The sequence below is a fragment of the Ailuropoda melanoleuca genome, chromosome 11 (assembly GCF_002007445.2).
Source record: "Ailuropoda melanoleuca isolate Jingjing chromosome 11, ASM200744v2, whole genome shotgun sequence".
NCBI classification, from domain to species: domain Eukaryota; kingdom Metazoa; phylum Chordata; class Mammalia; order Carnivora; family Ursidae; genus Ailuropoda; species Ailuropoda melanoleuca.
In genome coordinates this window covers 56,989,551-57,009,381 of record NC_048228.1, presented here as the reverse complement: position 1 = coordinate 57,009,381, position 19,831 = coordinate 56,989,551, and the positions used below count along the sequence as shown (strand labels likewise).

The following is a 19,831-nucleotide window of genomic DNA, read 5'->3' as shown; positions in this document are numbered from 1 at the left end:
TTCAACAGATGACTGGATTAAGAAGTTGTGGTCCATATATACAATGGAACATTACTCAGCTATCAGAAAGAACGAGTTCTTAACATTTGCTGCAACATGGACGGAACTGGAGGAGAAAATGCTAAGTGAAATAAGTCAAGCAGAGAAAGGCAATTATATGATTTCTTTCATCTATGGAACATAAGAACTAGGAAGATCGGTAGGGGAAGAAAGGGATAAAGAAAGGGGGGGTAATCAGAAGGGGGAATGAAACATGAGAGACTATGGACTNTATGTACTATGAGAAACAAACTGAGGGCTTCAGAGGGGAGGGGGTTGGGGGAATGGGATAGGCTGGTGATGGGTAGTAAGGAGGGCACGTATTGTATGTTGCACTGGGTGTTAATACGCAACTAATGAATCATCGAACTTTACATCAAAAACCAGGGATGTACTGTATGGTGACTAACATAATAAAATAAAAAATAAAATAAAATAAATATAAATTAAAAAAATAAAATGTTTAAAAGTTTTTAAATTATACTAGTCTGAATAAAGGCAATATCATATATTATTTGGCTTTGATCTGAGATAACTCACAAAGACTTAGAAGAAAAGTTTATACATTTTAAAAACACCATGAAAAAAACCAACATAATCGACTTAAAGATTTTTCAAAAAACTACCACCTACACCTCCTCTTAGAGTTTGAGGGACATCAGATTATGCCAATCCTAAAATATGCCACTTTGGCATATGAATTATTCTGAGTCAAAGGCAATTAAGAAGAATTAGATACAAGATATTCCTCTTGCTCTTTGCCAATTTGCCTAAAAGCAGAACATAAATTTACAAAGGTTTCCCTCCTCTTCTCTCTGCCAGGAAAGAGAAAGGTTAATCCATAGAGACCATTTTGGACACTGACAGTCTGAGAAGGCACCAGAAGAATCCTCATAACACTTTACTAACTAGCCTTTATCTCTGCCCTTGGAAGCCTAAAACTGCTCTCCTTTGTCCTGTCATTTCTCCACAAATTTATTGTTCTTTGATGAAGATACTATAGAAGCCAAATTCTAAGCCACCTCTTTGAGTTATTCATTTCCCTCTAGTTATTTCCCATGTATACATGTTAATAAACTTATGTTTCTTTTTTTCTTGTTAACCATCTTTTATTACAGGGATCTTTTATTATAGTCAAGAACTCTAAAGGGTAGAGGGAAAATTATTTTTCTTCCCTACAAGTAAATTCCATGCATTTTTAAAATATTTTTTGTATTTAAATGAAGAAAGGAAACAGAAATAGAGACATATTTGGGGATAATAAAAGAATAACTTAATGATTTCATGAAAGGTGGTCATAGAGTAAAATCAAAGACTAAAATAATGCTTTTATGAGACACTGACAATCTTAGCTAATTTGTTCTTTCAACTAATTGCTTTCCTTTTTCTTTATTTCCTTCCTCCTGCTCTCCATCCCTTCCTCCTTCCATCTTTCCTTCCCTTCCCTTCCCTTCCCTTCCCTTCCCTTCCCTAGTCACTTGGAATCACTAGAGAATTCTGACTTCTATAAAATGGAAGAAATGTTCACAAGGCTATAAATTTTAGAAAAAATTCACCTAATTATCCATGAGCATTTTAAATTCTGCACTTTTTTAAAAGAAGATCTACATAGACAACTATTTAGCAAACTTGCACTTAACTGTGAAAGCTAAACTCAAAGTTTTCCCTTGAACTTTATTATGATCCTGTATAAGTTACTTTTGAAAGATTATACCTAATACATTTCTGCATTGTTTCTTTCGTGTTAGACTTAAGATATTTGCCAACTAACTCTTCCAATATTTGTGTTTTGGGGCCATATGTGTGTTTTAGCTTTTCAGCTACCTTTTTGAAGACATGTTATCAATTCTTCAACTTCCTAGGATCAGGGTTGCTAATGATGTCTGAGAAAGTCCATAAAATAATACATTACATTAATATGTTTATACTTGTACTTTTTTTTTTTAAAAAAAAGATTTTATTTATTTATTTGACAGAGATAGAGACAGCCAGCGAGAGAGGGAACACAAGCAGGGGGAGTGGGAGAGGAAGAAGCAGGCTCATAGCGGAAAAGCCTGATGCGGGGCTCCATCCCATAACGCTGGGATCACGCCCTGAGCCGAAGGCAGACGCTTAACTGCTGTGCCACCCAGGCACCCCTATACTTGTACTTTTCAAAGCATTTTTAAGTTTTTCCAAAGGATGAGTTTTATTGTTGCTGCTCTTTTCTTTTTGCAAAACAGGAACTAAGACAGTTTCAGCAACTTATCCCAGGCTGCACTACTATGGTTATTGCTAAGACACAGGTCTCCCGAGTTCTAGTTTAGGGTTCTTCCCACCGCTACGTGCAGAATTTCCCCTAGAATGCATTCTGTGCATTTTTCTTTTTACTGTACATGCTGAAATGATTTCTCTTACCCAATGAAACTCAAGTTTTGTTTTTAAGATTTTTGTGTATTTTCATGTAGTTCTAAAACTCTGTATGGAAAGAGGAATGATTCTAGTTTCTTCAGTGTTCTGTGGGGTTTTTAAATTTAAGATTGCTTTTGTTTCCTGCCCACTTTCAAGAGAATGAGTTAGTTTACAACATTAAAGATAAAACATTTTGCAAATATCAAGTTCCTGCTCTTTGATGGGTTCTGTGCTAATCTCGGGGATGTGACTGTAACTACAGAAAACATATTTCCTGTATTCAAGGAATTGTCAGTCTTTTGCAGAAAGAGATGAAATTAAAAAAGTACAAATTAATTTCTGAGTACCCTTGGTAAGCCAGAAGTCTCTGGATGAATGATGAATCTGAGGAGAGCTTTCCACAGGAATGAGGAATGTCTTAACAGTAACTTCCTCTGATAGGCAATGGAACATCTGGTGATGGATGGTATGCTAGCAGATGCCTGAAGGGACCAATCCCTCACTCTGATCCAGCAACACTACAAAGGACCTAAGTACCCTAACACCACAAAGCAGGTGTCGGGGTGGGCAGATAGATCCAGAAATGAGTTTAAGTTTGTAACATTTGGCTTAATGGGAGCTCAAGATTAAATTAATTTTTTTTTTAATCAAAATCTCACAAATACCACTACATCTTCAACAAAAGTGTTCTTCAGAAAGTTTGTCTCTGCTATCTAAAGCACAGTGCACTGGATTCAGAGTCTACTCTGTTCTATCTGCATGATAACAAAACTGAATTTTGGGCATTACTCACAGAAACTTCAATTTCTTATCTTCAGGGTATTTTTCTCTTCTTTTTGACTTTCAAAACCTATAATGAAACCTCTAATGTAATTTTCTCTTCTGTTAACATATTATAATATATCTGCTCTAGCCCTCCGAAACAGTTTTCGGGGAAAAAGTACCAAGAGAAAACTTTTTAGTAACCGTAATTATCTATTAGCCTTACAGTCTCATTTCATAGCTTACACAAATCCTTGTAAAACATGGCAACTTCAAAGTTAATATATACAAATCTAACAGTAGCCTTGGAATTATAATAAGCTTTGTTTAACCTCATACCCCAAATATTTATAACCCAGTTCCTGATGCCTTTGTGGCAAATGACATGGTGCTTTTATGCCAGAGACAGGTATCATCAGGGTCTGGCATTTTTCTTCTGTCTCCTCCATGCCCTGGGCCAATCCTATCCTGCATGCTGTAAGAAGGCTTACGGTAGTGTCAGAAAAAAATTACATGTCTCCTTTCAGAGGAGCCAAATAGTGTTTGTGCCTCACATATGATTTCTGTGTTCATACCACTCTTACAGTCTGGATTCTGATTGGAGAGAGTATTACAACAGAAAGAAGCACTATAGATTACTATATTAGTTGCAGAGTGTAGGTTTTTATCTCATACATGCTTAATTAATTCAAACAACTCCATTATTTCTTTTAAAAAAAGGAAATATTATTATATTTGGGTTATCTTACAATTTTTGTTTCATAATTATTTCCATACTAATCAAATGAAGATAATCTTTGGTGTTGATTGTGTGGAGATTTGTTTATTATCAAGTAAATGAGAAACTTAAAAATGAAAAATGCGTTCATTTTATGGTGAAATAAAGCTTTCTCTGTAGATGAGAAGATTGTTAAAATAATAAACTCTTTTTTTAATGTTTTTTTATTATATTATGTTAGTCACCATACAGTACATCCCTGCTTTTTGATGTAAAGTTTGATGATTCATTAGTTGCTTATAACACCCAGTGCACCAAAATAATAAACTCTTAACAAGGGAAGGAAAATGGGATTTCTTGCCTTTAAGATATGGTAATGAAGTATCTATCTTCAAGAAGCTTTCATTTAATTGCAATTTCTCATGCAAAATGTTGTCAGCTTGCCTTTTTATCATGTCTGCATTGTTAGAAACAAACTGAAACTTAAGCAATACATCTGTTTTCAAACCGTCACTACTTGACCTAAAAAAGAAAAACACAAGAATCAATGAGTGAGGTCATAACCATAGTTACGACTATTTTATACTTTAACGTTTAAATACTAGTTATATCTTCAAGAAAATGCAACAAATAATTTTATGTATTCTATTGTCACGGATTTCCTCCTTCCTGTATCATATAGGTGTTGTTAATACCAGAATTATCCCCTGCTTGTAAAACTTGATCATATTCAGAGAAAGCTAAGTAAGAGTTCTATAATTTTTTTTCTGGAAAAATACATAAAAAAATGCTTGTTAAATCCATCAACTTTGTGTATGTGTGTGTGTTGATTTTTAAAAATTTACAATATCTATTGTTAAAAAATAAAGTGAAACAGAGAAGAGTATTCAAGGATTGTAAGATTCTTTAACTGAATACAAAAGTCTTTTAAGAAGACGACCAGTAGAATATATTGTATCACTACCTAAGCTAAGAAATGCTCTCCCTATAGGAACTCTGTAAAGAAGGAATAATAATTAAATGTAATAATATTAAAATATTTCTGCTCTTGGTGAATCTAAGATTTTTAGATCCTATCCACAAATCAGACAAGAAATAACTAAGTAATACAAATTTTCCTTTCATCATAAAATTTAATTAGTTGTGATTACCTAAAGTCAACAACATGAGACTTGATGTAATGATGATTTAAACTGGATCTTCGAAATATCTTATCTATCTGAGAAAAGAGAAAAAAAAACCAATAATGTAGAACTTTTTAAAATATGAATTCACACATTTCAACATATCACAAAAATGCCTGTATAAAATCTGCAGTAATAGCATTTACTTCTAAGTTTGTTTGCAGCTATCCTCAGAAAGTTCATTTGGGCATAATCCTCTTTTCATAAAGGTCACCCCTATAATCAGATGTTGATATTTGAACAACTCGTCACATGATCAAGGATAGCTCATATATCTCAAGTGTTGAATTAAGCTAGATATTTCAGTAGCCAATATAAAATATACATGGGGATAGAGGTGCTGAGACTGAATTTCTTTGAAAATTTGATGTGTATGGAATTATCAGCCATTATCAGTCAAGCTCAGTTATCATCATCATGATTGTGATTGAAGGATCAGTTTTGTTGGCTTTAGTGAAACATTTTAGGCCATGTTTTGATCCTGTGGTACATGGAGGAGAGGAGGAGAATGTGTATTTATCCGGTACTTCCTTAAAAAGAATATACTTTTCAAGAAAATTACATGAAATGATTACTTAGAATAAGACAAAACTATATGTGCCATTTGTATGTCATGTTAGACTTCCTTTATGGGATAATTTCTCTGTAGTATAAAATCCTCGAAGAAATTATTTCTTACTAAAACCACAACTTATTACAGAATCTGTGGTTTTACAAACCCGTTTATTACCATTGACTCATCAAGTTGGCTTCTTGAAGAAAGGACTGACCAAATGCCAAACCTTAAGTGAACATGAGCAATAATTAGTTTCACGAATCAGAAGAGCTGCCAAATTGAAACTGGTTATGTGTTGAACAAATACTTTTCAAGCAACTAATCTGATTTATCAATTTTTTTCTAGTAAAATGCCATGTCAGATCATATTGCATAATTTGGTGAGCATGTTTACTGAAAAATCAATAGCTATTAAAAAATGAATGACCATGTGTTTTCCTTCTGTTACAAAGGGAAATTTGTTTTTTAAGGAAATAGTTTTATATACACATGTACATTTATTTGACAAAACAAATACATGTTCATTGTAAAAAGTTCTATTCAAAAGGAAGCAATACAGCAAAGTAAAATGAAAAGCATTAAAATCATTTCCAAATCACTGTAGAGAGAACCTGCTATTTACATTTTTGGTTATGTACTTCCAGATTTTCTACATTCATTTATATATATTTTATATGTGACCTTTATATATCTTATATATAATTGTAAGTTTTCTGCCTGCCTCCTTCCATTTTCTTTCTTCCAATGTCATCATTTTGTTGTTTCTTTTGAAAGCACAGCTCTGTGAACCATGTATTATCCATGGCAGTTGAACATATGAACAGTTTAGATTACTGAACTCCACAAGAAGTTTCTAAAATTCATTTTAGTCACTGGTTTTAATAATTTCTTCTAGGACAATATTTCCTAGGACTGTAACTTATAATTTAAATCAGGGGTCAGCAAATTGTGGCCTGTAGGGCAAATCTAGACAGCCACTGTTTTTGTCTGACCCATCATCTAAGAATGGTCTTCACATTTTTTAATAGTCGGAAAAATCAGAAGAAGATTTTGTGACATCTAAACATTTAACAAAATTCTACTTTCACTGTCCATAAAGAAGTTTTATTGGCCCATAGCCATACTCATTTGTTGGTGTATTGCCTATGGCTGCTTTTGCACTACAATGACAGATTTGAATAGTTTCAGAGACCACATAGCCTGCAAAGCTGAAAATACTATCTGGCATCTTAGAGAAAAAAATTGCCAACTTCTGGTCTAAATTATGGTGCTTTCCTTCTTTATGTTGCCTCCATTTCTACTCTACAGAAAGGGGCAGTTCTAGTGAGTTGGCCATTTATTTACTAGTCACCTCCTTGAAGTGCATTTTTATGGTCCTCCCATGTGGCAGACACTGTTACAGGCACCAGACATGTAAGAATAAGCAGACTTAGCCCCTCACAAATTCCGAGGGGCATAGACATACAAAATAATAATGATGTAGCAAGGTGGTAAGCACTTTAGCAAAGGTGTATGAAAGTTCTGTGAGAGCACAGGAAACAGATGCTAACGTTTATTCAAACATAATTTTTCATACGTTTTATTCACAACATAAACCAGTCCTCAGAATAACTCAGAGAGGTAGGTGAAATTATCCCTATTTTGCAGTTGAAGCTTTAAGGACTCAAGCAGCTTTTCCAAAGCTCGTAAACTGTCAAGAAGTAAAATTTGGATATTAACCTAGATGTTCTGACTTCAAAGCTTAGACTGTTTGTAATTCAATATGTTGCTTCCTACAACAAAATACACCCTGCCCTGATCAATTTTCTTTAATCAAAATATCCTTCCGGTGGATTTTTGAAAAGACATGCCAGTCCCACTCAGTTGCATCCTTTGACTCATTTCATCAGCTCATTTTGGTTGGGAAATGGATAAAGAAATATTTTCGAACCTGGCAAGAATGATCTGCCACTTTTTGTCAATGCTAGGCTCAGTAGAAGCTGAGTACACAGCAGAAGTCTTCAGTGGAAGAGCTGTACGTTTCTGTGGTATATTTTCGGGAGTAAATGTTTAAGGTAAGTTGCCTAGTGGGAAATGTATCAGGGTCATATACACATTAGGTGCTTAAAAAGCGATACACAGTAATGTTTGTGCCTAAATAATTGAGTTATGTTTCCAAATAACTCTAATAATTTTATTTTTTGTATTTGAGCTATTTAATCTTTCTGTTGGGCTTCTATTATTCAGTCTTTGGTGCAATTATTCTTTGCCCAATGCATTTCTCCAATTCTGAGGTACTGTTGGTTAGAGTTGCCAGGATTAGTAAACAAAAATATGGTTAAGTTTTAATTTCAGATAAACAATGAATAATTTTTAGTATACCATGTTTAAAATGTTGAAAGAAATATATTTTCAGGAGGATCTAAAATTAAAATTTAACTGAGAATTCTGTATTTTATCTGGCATCCCCAACATTGGTACAATTTGATATGTTCTCAACTCATCTCTTATTTTATTTTAACCGTCTTCTTCACCATAGTATTATCAGAGTAGGAATGATGACAGACTTACCTCATTATTGACTTTTTGTTTCAGGTCTCTTCTCATTTTTGAGTGTTCAACTGAAAAGTCAGGATTATATTCAATACTGGGGATCTGGAAGGAGGTTTGGTAATGGTAAAATTTCTGATCTGGAAGGTAGAACAAAAATGGATAGTTTCTCTTTAGTTCATTTGAGTTGTATAAATATCAAAGTAGAAGGAATAACATGCAAAAAAGTCCTATAATGATGAACTCCTGAGAATTAAACATGCAATAGCTGTGGCCGATACCTCCCTCTAATGTTTTTTGTTGTCATTGTTTTGTTTTTGTTTTTGTTTTTGTTTTTTTTTAAAGTAAAATAGGTATATAACATTATATTAGTTTCAGGTGTATAACATAATAATTTGATATTTGTATATGCTCCATATATGTGTGTATATATCTGATATATATACATTTATATCATATCTTCTTTATCTATTTGTCTATAGATGGACACTTAGGTTGTTTTTGTATTTTGGCTATTGTAAATAACACTGCAGTGAACCTGGGGGGTGCATATATCTTTCCAAATTAGTGTTTTTATTTTCTACAGATAAATACCCAGAAGTAGATTAGCTGACTCATCTGGTAGATCTATTCTTAATTTTTTGAGAATCTTCCATACTGTTTTCTATAGTGGCTGTACCAATGTATACGCTCACTAACAGTGTACAAGGTTTCCCTTTTTTCTGTATCCTTGCCAATACTTTTTGCTTTTTTTTTCTTTTTGATGCTAGCCATGCTAACAGGTATGAGGTGATATCTCATTGTGGTTTTGATTTGCATCTCCCTGATGTTGAGTGATGTTGAGCATCTTTCATGTGCCTATTGGCCATGTGTATGTCTTCTTTGGAAAAATGTCTATTCAGGTCTTCCACCCATTCTTAAATTGGATTGTTTGGCTTTTTGCTATTGAGTTATTTAAGTTCTTTACATATTTTGGGTATTAACCCCTTATTGTATATATGATTTATAAGTATTTCTAACCCATTTTTAATATCACATGTTCTCATAGTCATGTGTTTGTCAGCCGTTTTCTGACAAAATTATTACCTGCTAGTGATAATTCATAAATTCAAGCTGTTAATTAGATTATGATAGAATGTAATATATTCTCATAAGTTAACCTTGAAGTTAGAATTGCTACTAAAATAATGTTTTTACTTTCAGTACACTAAATATTATTAAACCATATAACATAAGATGCATTACATTTTTCAAGAGATAATATTATTATGTGAACCAGTTCTAAATTTAAATGTTAGAATTAATTTTTATAAAGGATGATCATTTCCCAAATGTAGGTATGTTTATGCAAATTAATACTGCACTATACAAAGCTTGAATACATTTAAGTAAATTATTGTTGCAATGAAAATTACACTCCAAAATATTAGAAAACATTAGGTGTTGAAATAAATCCAGTAGATCTTCTAATTTTCAAAAGAATACAATGGAATATATTCTTACCAAATGCCAAAAAATAAACCAGGAGACCGATGATTATTGCTAGAACCAACACAACAGCTGCGACAATAAGGGCTGTCATCCATGGTCTCATTGAACTTGTCCTTCTACCCAGTATTGCTGGCCTTTTGAGAGAGAGTTGTATATTAAAGTCAAACAGAACATAAATACTAAAATCTTAGTTTTGCATAGCTTTTATATAGATTTTTTCCTAGAATTCATAGTTAGCCCATATTGCATTTGGTAACATCTGGATATATTCTATAAAAAGTTAGAAAAATTCTCTCAATGAAAAATATCACTGATTGACATTTGACTTTATATTTTTATTTTAAAAAGTCAGTATTATACTGTAGTTGACAACTGTTTCATATACTTCCTGGTTCATCATGCTAGTGTTCTGAAATATTGTTTTCTTTGTAAATGAACTAACAACATATATTTGGTTCTTGTGCTTCAAATCAAAAAGCCTCAAAGAATGAGGGCTTCTGGGTCACTCCTCCCATTCTGGCATGAACCAACAGAGGCTCAGAGTGATTACTAAAAACTCGGAGTTGGACACAGTCAATGATATGGTAATATAATAGCAATGTAATGGGACAGATGGTAGCTATACTTGCCGTGAACATAGCATAATGTATAAACTTGTTAAATTACTAAGTTGTACATGTGAAATAATATAACATTGTGTGTCAACTATACTCAAATAAAAATTAATAATAAAAACAAAACCTCAAAATTGGATGTCGGGGGAGTTGGAACTAGGTTTTGGGCTTTTGGGACTTTTTCTCAGAACTCTATACTTAATCCTATAATCCCCATTTATAAAACAAGTAATCTGTAATGCATATGAAGAGCATCTAAAATAGGACACATTGAAGAAAAGAAAATAGAACTCTAAAGAAGAAATAATAGGTGAACCAAAAAGAGATCATCAATGTAATGAACAAATACATAGTGACAGCTCAGAGCTCTGGACCCAGGAACTTCATGGTATGAGAACCACTGGTGTATTTGATGAATATCTATTTCATAAGTGTTATAAGAGTTCAGATCTGTGATTTTTAATAGATGATATTGGATAAGATAAGGCCATATTTACTTGAGTAAATAATGAATCAATTTAAAGAAAAATATTAAGGCAATAATAGTACAAGTAGTATGTAAATATGACAAAAAGCATGAAAGCCGTATGTAAATGACTGACATTTGGGAAACCTATACGGAGGCAGAGAAATATGACAAAGTTCTGTCCCTATCCCAGAGTCAGAGCCCACAACCTAAAGACTAAATCTGAACAATACAGAATTGAGGCAGGCTAGAATGAGACTGGCATATGTTGTCCAGGAAGATCTAATTCACAGGAGAATTGGGCAAGAATATGGCTCTGAAAGTTAAAGGTACCAGTTATAGTTCTGTTAAATTATACATGAAAAAGCAGAAGAAAGAATTACCTTCTCTGGATTGTAGTTGGTTGTGGTAAAGTAGAAAGTAAACACCCACTAAATAATTGGAGATATCAACTGTGGGGAGGCCTTTTGGCATCAACAATCTGGAAAAAGTGGGGATACTTCTGTGTCCTTATATCTGGGCAAAGAAGCTACAGGCAGTTTCCTCACCCCAGAACCATCAACCTGAGCTCTGATAAGTATCTCAGTCAGGTAGCATTAATTCTGAGTTCTCTTGTGTTTCTGGAAGGATCTAAAGTTACTCTGGCTTGCCACTCTTTAATTGGTAGCAAGACAAGAGTATTGAAATCCACAAACACCTGAAGTATCTTTAGAAGAGCTGGGGTCCTGCTAGGGCAAGGAAAGAGCTGACGAAAATATTCACCACCTTTACCAAGAGAAGATCATGGGCAATCATGAACTCATTCAGTTAATATTTACCAAATTTCTTCTGTGTGCCAAACACTTTCTGCTTGGGATTCAAAAGTGAATAAGACATAGTCTCCCATCTTTAAGAACATGTAATCTAGTAACACACCAAGTAACTAGTAAAATACAAGTGATAAATGTCATGATGGAATAATGTTCAATAAGTTATGAGAGATGAGTGGGTACAAATGGTTTTGCTTAGAGAACTTATCCTTCGAGCTGGGTTTTGGAGGCTGAGGAGGAGGAATCAGCAAGAATTATGGGTATGACAGGAAGAGCGAACAGAATAAAAAAAGACAGGGAGACATGAGACAAGGACAAGGATTTCTCAAGGACATACGTGGGAAAGTAGATTTTATGAACGAGAGTAAAGGTAAACCTAATTAATGCATGTGTTCATTACTTAACTGAATAGACATTTATTGAGCATTACTACATACAAAATGGGAATATAGTGAAGAATCTTCAATAGATTTTCCTCTCAAGGAACTTATCGTCTTATAGGAAAGGAATGCAGTGTACACAAATTGCTACTAGAGTTGTAGAGTATTTCTAAGAGAATTTCAGAGGAGGACTAATGATTTTTCTTTGGAGGAAATAATGATTGAAAAATAATGATAATTTTTTAAAGCTTGAAAATGCGGGGCCCATCTTCTCACTATCTTCTCCTCTGAGTCAATTACGGAAAATCATCCATAGAGAGGAAGTTTATTTCACAACAGAACTCTCATCATCAAAAGGGTGTAGTTTCCTGTTGAACTTCTTACACCAGAAACATCACTCTGACTGAATTACAGTCTTATTTATGGGTAACAATTGAAAAATTGTTTGAGTACATTTTCCTAATTATGTAGACGTGCCCTAAAATATTTATTCCTAGATGTTTTTTAAACAAATAAAATAATTTTTTCTCACTGACTTTTTTCAGTACTAATCTAATTTTAATTTACAAATTGATGAATTTCAATGGCTAATATGAGTGATTGTTCCAGATTAGTGGAGCTTGCACCTTATAGGTACTTGGTAAATATTTGTCTACTAAATAAAATAATGTGTCATAAAAGAGGAGGCGGCCCTAAACTATTTGTAACACAAAAACTATTTTTAGCAGACAATTTTGCTAGAGATGAATTTCTTCAAATATGGTAGGAGGAAAAATGAGCTTAAACATTTACCTGAGATCAAGATACGATTACAAAATTTGCACTTAAAAATCTCTAGAGGACAATTCTCTCCTTCTCTTTCGTTTCTAGCTTCTCCCTCCCACTAATTCTTCTGAGTCAAAGAATTTAATTTTGGTCGGACTTATCCCAGCCAGATGACTAAACAGATTCACTGTAGTGTAGGAAAATTCAGTCTTAGACAAGCTTTTGACATTCAAACAAACAAACAAAAAACCATAAGTGACCTCGCCTTTGAGGTATTTATGCCAAACAAAGATGAGCCCTGACAAAAGCTACTCATTTAGCCAGTCAATCTAGAAAACCTTTCACAAAGAGTCAAAGCATTTTTGATCCCTCCCCTACCTTTGGTTACATTCAGAGTGGCTCATTATCCAGATTCTCATGGGGAGGTATTTCCTGGACCAAAGCTCAGCAGAAAGGAATGGACTCTTCTTTCTCTTATCATTGTCAGCCATTCACTGTCACATATTTTTTTACCAAGGTATATATTCAAGTCCTTCCCTTTAGATAGCTCCCTTAGCATCTATTATTTTCCTGGAGACTTTTAAATGCTTTATATAACCAAAATATTGTCCCTCAGTGATTCAAAGATGAGAAATAAAGGGATTTCTTTCTGGCACAGCCATGGCCACATAATTTGAAGTTTCATGGTCTTTGAAAGAGGTTGTTCATAGTAGCTAAGAGTGTAGGCTCTGCAGCCAGCCTACCGGATTTCTTATCCCAGCTCCGCTACTGTGGGACATTGGGCAGTCATTCAACCTCTTTGTGTCTCAGGTTCCTTTTACTAAATGGGGTTAATAATACCCATCTTGTGGGATTATTACAAAGACTAAATGAGTTAATATACATAAGAGCACTTAGAATAGTAACTAAAACATGGTGAAGACTTAGGAGTTTTGGTTATGTTTTTTATTGTCAAAAGCAGCAGAGAGAGGATACCAAGGAGTTCGTACATAGATGAGATGGAGTGAGCTGAGGAAACATGTGTGCTGGATAGTAGATGTGCTGCTTATGAAGGAACGAGGTAAGAACTAGTGTCCAGAACCTTGGAATTTGAGTGAAAACACAGGCCAGAAACTATGCACAGACTGGAAAGTCCCTTGGGAGACTAGCAAAGCCTGATGATTTCCATGCAGAGTTCTGGCAGATAAGAGAGTCCAAGCTTGGGCGAAGAGGGGCTACCAGAGCCTTGAATTTAAATAAAAATAAACAGAGTAAAGTAAAATTTAAAATGTGAAAAGAAAATGAAGTAAAGCCTTTCTTGAGTCAGAAAGAACAGGTTTCCAAAGTAGGCGTCATCAGGTCGCCACGTTTTGGAACATCAATGGTGAAAGAATTACAATAGTGGGTATGAGAAAGTTTAAGACAAGACAGGATGGGTGAATCATCTGGCTGGGGTTTTAATCCATTGCCCAGAGAAGGAAGAATAACTCTGGAAGAAAGCTGTTGTTATGCAAATATCAGGAGGTGAGGGTGTTATTATTCATAATAACAGTGGCTTAGCAGTGATGATGATGACGATTTTAATTGTACCACCAGATATAATGAGACTCGCATAAAATCTGTGATGTGAGTAGAAATACTAAAAGTCTTGAAAAAGATTATATGAGAAGATTGCTTCTTTTTATGTTTCATGTTCTGACAAGCTGTGTGTCTTGTTTCTATAGCTGCACATTATGCAAATGAGAAAGACATAATGTTTCATAAATGAAAAGTTGACTGATGTCATAATTAAAATAACTGGTGTTTTAGTTGCTAAAGAGTTCAAAAGGGGATGATCAAGGTCAGAGAGTGCTACTCTTCAAAGTTCTGCTCATTAATGCAAATTTACATGGTGAAGTTCTGTGATAAGCTATTCCTTGAAGGAAATTTTAGAGTATTGAGGTAATTAAAACCTGATGATGATCAAAAAGAATGCATAGGCCGTTGACCCAGGCTATTGAAGATAAGGTGATTGGCCAGAGCAGTACTGCACCCACTTTGGCCAGTATTGCTTCAGTTTTATTGGTACATTTTCCTGCTCTTACTAATATTTTTAATTAAACATTATTTATCCTTAATCATCTCTTTTCCTACTGCTGTTTAACAACAAATTTTGACCTCCACAAGGAAGTAGGGCTTGTTTTGAACATTGACGCATGCACAGATGTATTAGCTACAAATCCTTTCTAATGAACAAGTTCTATGGTCACTGTATCAACCAGTGGGAAATATATGATTTCACTTACATGGGGAATATAAGAAACAAAACAGATGAACATAGGGGAAGGGAAGGAAAAATGACATAAGAGGAAAACAGAGAGGGAGGCAAACCGTAAGAGACTCTTAAATATAGAGAACAAACTGAGGGTTGCTGGAAGGGAGATACGTGGGGGGATGGGCTAAATGGGTGATGGGTGTTAAGGAAGGCACTTGGGATGAACACCGTGTGTTATATGTGATAAATCACTAAATTCTACTCTTGAAACCAACACTATTATATATGTTAGCTAGCTTGAATTTAAATAAAAATAAACAGAGTAAAGTAAAATTTAAAATGTGAAAAGAAAATGAAGTAAAGCCTTTCTTGAGTCAGAAAGAACTGTTGAAAGAAAGGTGTGATACTGCTGGAGAAGTCACATGAGTGCCAAAAGGGAAGGGTAATGAGAGGTAGGCAACTTTGACAGGTTCAGTGAACAATAACTGTCAGGAGTTTTTACATTTAACCAAAACATGCATTGAGCTCCCAGAGCTTTTTGGTGTCTTCCTTCCTTCCTTTGTTTCTTTAGCAGCTTTATTGAGATATAATTCATATACCATGCAGTTCACTCATTTAAAGTATACAATTAAACAGTTTTCAGTATATTCCCAAAGTTGTGCAACCATCACCACAATCAATTTTCAAACCTTTTATCACCCCAAACAGAAACTCTGTCCCTATCTATTTTTTCCTCCCTCCCCGACTCTAGGCAACCACTAATCTACTTTCTCTCTCTACAGATTTATTTATTCTGGACATTTCACATAAACAGAATCATATATGGTTTTTTGTATTTGCCTTCTTTCATTTAGTGTAATTCTTTCAAAATTTATCAATGTGATAGCATGTATCACATCCATACTGTTTTCCATAGTGGGAGGTAAGATTTCATTTGTTATTATTGTCAAGTAATATTTCATTTTATGGATATGCTATATATGCACATTTATCAGCTGATGAACATTTGGATTGTTCCTAATTTTTGGCTATCATGAATAATGCTGCTCTGAGCATTCATGTTCAAATTTTTGTAAGGACGTGTTTTCATTTCTTTTTCATATAGAGCTGAGAGTGGAATTTCTGGGTCACATGATAACTCTATGCTTAACATTTAGAAGAACTGCTAAACTTTTCCAAAGTGTCTACACCATTTTACATTCCTATCAACAATGTAAAAATGTTATAATTTCTTCACATCATCATTAATCTTTTCTTTTTCTCTTTGCCTTTTCATAGTGGCTTTTGTTTCTCTTTTCTTCATTCTACTCATTTCTTTTGTTTTGTTCTTATAGTATCACCCTCTTTCTACCTTAATCTGTTCATTTTTTATTGCACTCTTTCTTTACTTCCTTTTACTTTTTTTTTTTAAAGATTTTATTTATTTATTCGACAGAGATAGAGACAGCCACGAGAGAGGGAACACAAGCAGAGGGAGTGGGAGAGGAAGAAGCAGGCTCATAGCAGAGGAGCCTGATGTGGGGCTAGATCCCACAACGCCGGGATCACGCCCTGAGATGAAGGCAGATGCCTAACTGCTGTGCCACCCAGGCGCCCCCCTTTTACTTTTTTAAAATCACATTTTTAAAAAGCAAATATATGTGTTAATAAGATTATCCACAATTTTCTAGATTACCCACTCTCTGAACCTCAAAATCACAAGACATCTCCCTCTGCATAACTGCTTCACAAAGTTGGTCTACCTCTAAATTGTCTTTCCCATTTGGCCGCTTCTTTTCATGTCCTTATCACCATCCCACTTCAGGCATTTGATGTATTTCATCTGGACAATCACAGTAGCCATTAATCGATCTCTCTATCACCAGATAATTTCCCCTCAAATACATTCTACAATGTTGCTGCCAGAATTATCTTCCAATTATACAGTTCTGATAGTGTGATTCTCTCATTCAAAAACCCTCAGATATTTCTCATTATGCAGACCATAAATTCTTTGGGTAGTATTCATTCATTCATTCATTCAATTATTCATTGAGGAAATATTTAGAGAGATCTCTTTATGTGCTAAGACCTGATTCTGCTGCTTGGAAAAACTGTAGCAAACAAGACTGACAAGTTCCCTCCTTTTATGGAGCTCACAAGCTAGTGGAAGGAGATCAAAAATAAAACGAGCCAAAGAATAAGTTTCAGTTCATGAAAACAAAGCGTATTAATGAATAGAGAGTGACTGGAAGCTGAAGGGAGAGGACACTTAATTGAGTAACAGTGAATTGTCCCTGAAGAGATGCCATTTCAGCTGAGAGGTGATTATGAAGATGAATTGAGAAGTGAATTGTGAAGCTTCTAGAAGAACTGGGTAAAGAGCAACCAGGGGACTGCAAATTCCTAGAGCTGGAACAAGGGTGAGCTTGCCGAGTTCCTGAAAGAAATCAGGCCAGGGTGCTGGGTCATGGTGGGTCCAAGAAAGAGTAGAAAAGAATCAGCCAGAGAGACAAGCAAGGATCAAATCATGGGGCCCCTGAAGGTGATGACAAAGTGCTGATACTTCTAAGGGCTATAGGAACCCCCTGGACAGCTTTAAATATAGGAAGTGTATTTTGTTTAGCGTGTCTAACTTACTTTTGGGTTCTTAATTCCCTTCACATGTGCTATTCTGTTCCTTACATTCACCCATTTCTGTTTTATTCACAACACGCTCTCTGCCTCAAATATTCTCTCTTCCTCTGTGTTTCTAACCTCCTCTTTTTACAGCTGCTGGCATTTCCATTTCTGGAAACCTTTCAATGTGCTACTTGAATGCCTTCTTCCTCTTTTAAGGGCCAGTTCCTTTCACTGCAATCCCATTCCATTTAGAAGCACCCTTGAAGTTTCCTTTACCTATTTCGCAATTTTGTTGTATTGGTCATGTTCTGACTATCTGTGCCACTTTGCCTTTTTCCCTACCTCAGCTGCCCAGTCTCATACTATGCTCTGTATCTTGTCATTACCAATAGTGTAAATTTCTCCATAATCTAAATTTTAATCATCCAACTCTGCAACTACCACCAGTCTTTTTTTCCAGCTCACTGCCTTAGTACCCTGACTTCAACCCCACTGGGACTTACAATCCACCCATCTTACTATCTTTTCACTGTCTCCCATCACCCTCATGTTGGCATTGCTCTCTTACTTGGCATAAAGCTCATGGTCCCTAATTATACTCATTCCTGGCATACAGCCTCAGTCCTGTAGTCTTCTCTCTCTATGTCATAATCATGTAGCAAAACCCCAACCCTGGTTAAAAACAAATTTCACCTATTTTGTGTTTATACAAATATGGCTGGAAAAAAAATACTCAATTTTGCTGATGAGTCTCGTTTTACATTGCAGGAACACTAACCTCAAGTTGGCTTCAGTGCTTCCTAGCCATCATACTTCCTTAGTTATTCTCTTTCTTACTGTGAGAAGTAGAGGATTATTTCATACCTTCTTTTCTCAAACCTTCAATACCTTCTCTTTCATCTTCACCCTCAGCAGATGGCCTTAAAACCATTTCACCAAGAAAATAGAAATAATCAGAAGATAGCATCCATTAACCTATCCGCCATCCCCACTGTGCTTTTTTTTTTTTTTTAATCTCTTATTTCTGTGCCCGTGTTCTCTGCCTTTCTTCTTCTTACAACAGTAATTTTTAGCACAGTGTTTGGCCCAATGTGGGCAACATTTTCTGGTTTATTCACTGAACTGACATTACTCTGCTTTCTGCAGAGACAATGAAATTTAAGTGAAGGGCATACAGAATAAGGAATGAAAAGATTGGCTTCTAGTCTATCCTCCTACAATTTGTCAGAATCACTTTGAAAAGAGGAAGTCAAGAATTAAGACATTATCTAGATAATTAAGAGGAAAATCTCTCACTTTCTTTTAATTGCCCAGATGGTTTTCTCAATATCCCACTTATCTGTCTAATGCGGTCTGTCTGTGATCTGTCACATATTTTTTTTTTTAAAGATTTTATTTATTTATTTATTTGACAGAGATAGAGACAACCAGCGAGAGAGGGAACACAAGCAGGGGGAGTGGGAGAGGAAGAAGCAGGCTCATAGCGGAGGAGCCTGATGTGGGGCTCGATCCCATAATGCCGGGATCACGCCCTGAGCCGAAGGCAGACGCTTAACCGCTGTGCCACCCAGGCGCCCCTGTGATCTGTCACATATTAAGAGGTTCTCTGGGTTGGTGTAATCTCATGAGGAAGAAAGAAGCTGCTAGTAGCTGATTTAGCGGGTTGCATCTTCATGCACGCATCATGCACTGTTATCGGTCAGGCTCTTTGAGGATGACACAGTGTTACACTGTTTTATGCATTTTCACATGATATTCCACCTCTTCTAGCCAATCCTGCATGTATCAAATAGTCTTCAACAGAAAATAAGCAATATTTTTCTCACATTACCCTTTTTTTTTTTTTAGGGTTGCTTTAGTCACAGCAGCCTCACAGCTCTCTGAAGAGAGGCTGGTGGCATGTGTGGGTTGGAAAAGAGCCATGTTTGTTTTCAGACAAAATGTCTTTGCACTCACTAGCCACATAACCTCACCTCATTTATTAGAGCCTGAGTTTATTAATCAGGAAAATGCAGGTGACCCTTACAGAGATATGAGAATGAAGAGATAGCAAGTGCTTACTTGATGTTAGCTAGTGCTGTCAGTCTTGAATGAAGAAGACTGGCTGAACTGGCTGAACAAAATGGGATGGTTTTAAAAGGATAAAAAAAAAAAGGAAAAAGAAAAGAAAGGAAAAATTAAACACTCTGCTCTGACCAAGGCAGTCCAGCCAATGCATAGAAGTCGCACTCATTTGGGAGATTCCTGTCTATGTGGTAACCAAGAGTACAGGTAGTTCTCTTGTCTCCAGTTT

General features: G+C 35.2%; 1 protein-coding gene across 1 annotated transcript in view; it reads right to left on the bottom strand.

Annotated features, from left to right (window-relative positions):
• The window catches only part of LOC100481887 (transmembrane protease serine 11G), a 49,966-nt gene that overhangs the window by 20,904 nt on the left and 9,231 nt on the right, over positions 1-19,831 (bottom strand). Inside the window, exons 2-5 of the mRNA XM_002929922.4 lie at positions 9,683-9,804; positions 8,201-8,319; positions 5,062-5,129; positions 4,272-4,432 (exon numbers count right to left, since the gene is read on the bottom strand). Of these exons, the coding sequence (XP_002929968.2) occupies positions 4,272-4,432; positions 5,062-5,129; positions 8,201-8,319; positions 9,683-9,804 (470 nt within the window). The remainder of the gene's footprint in view (positions 1-4,271; positions 4,433-5,061; positions 5,130-8,200; positions 8,320-9,682; positions 9,805-19,831) is intronic.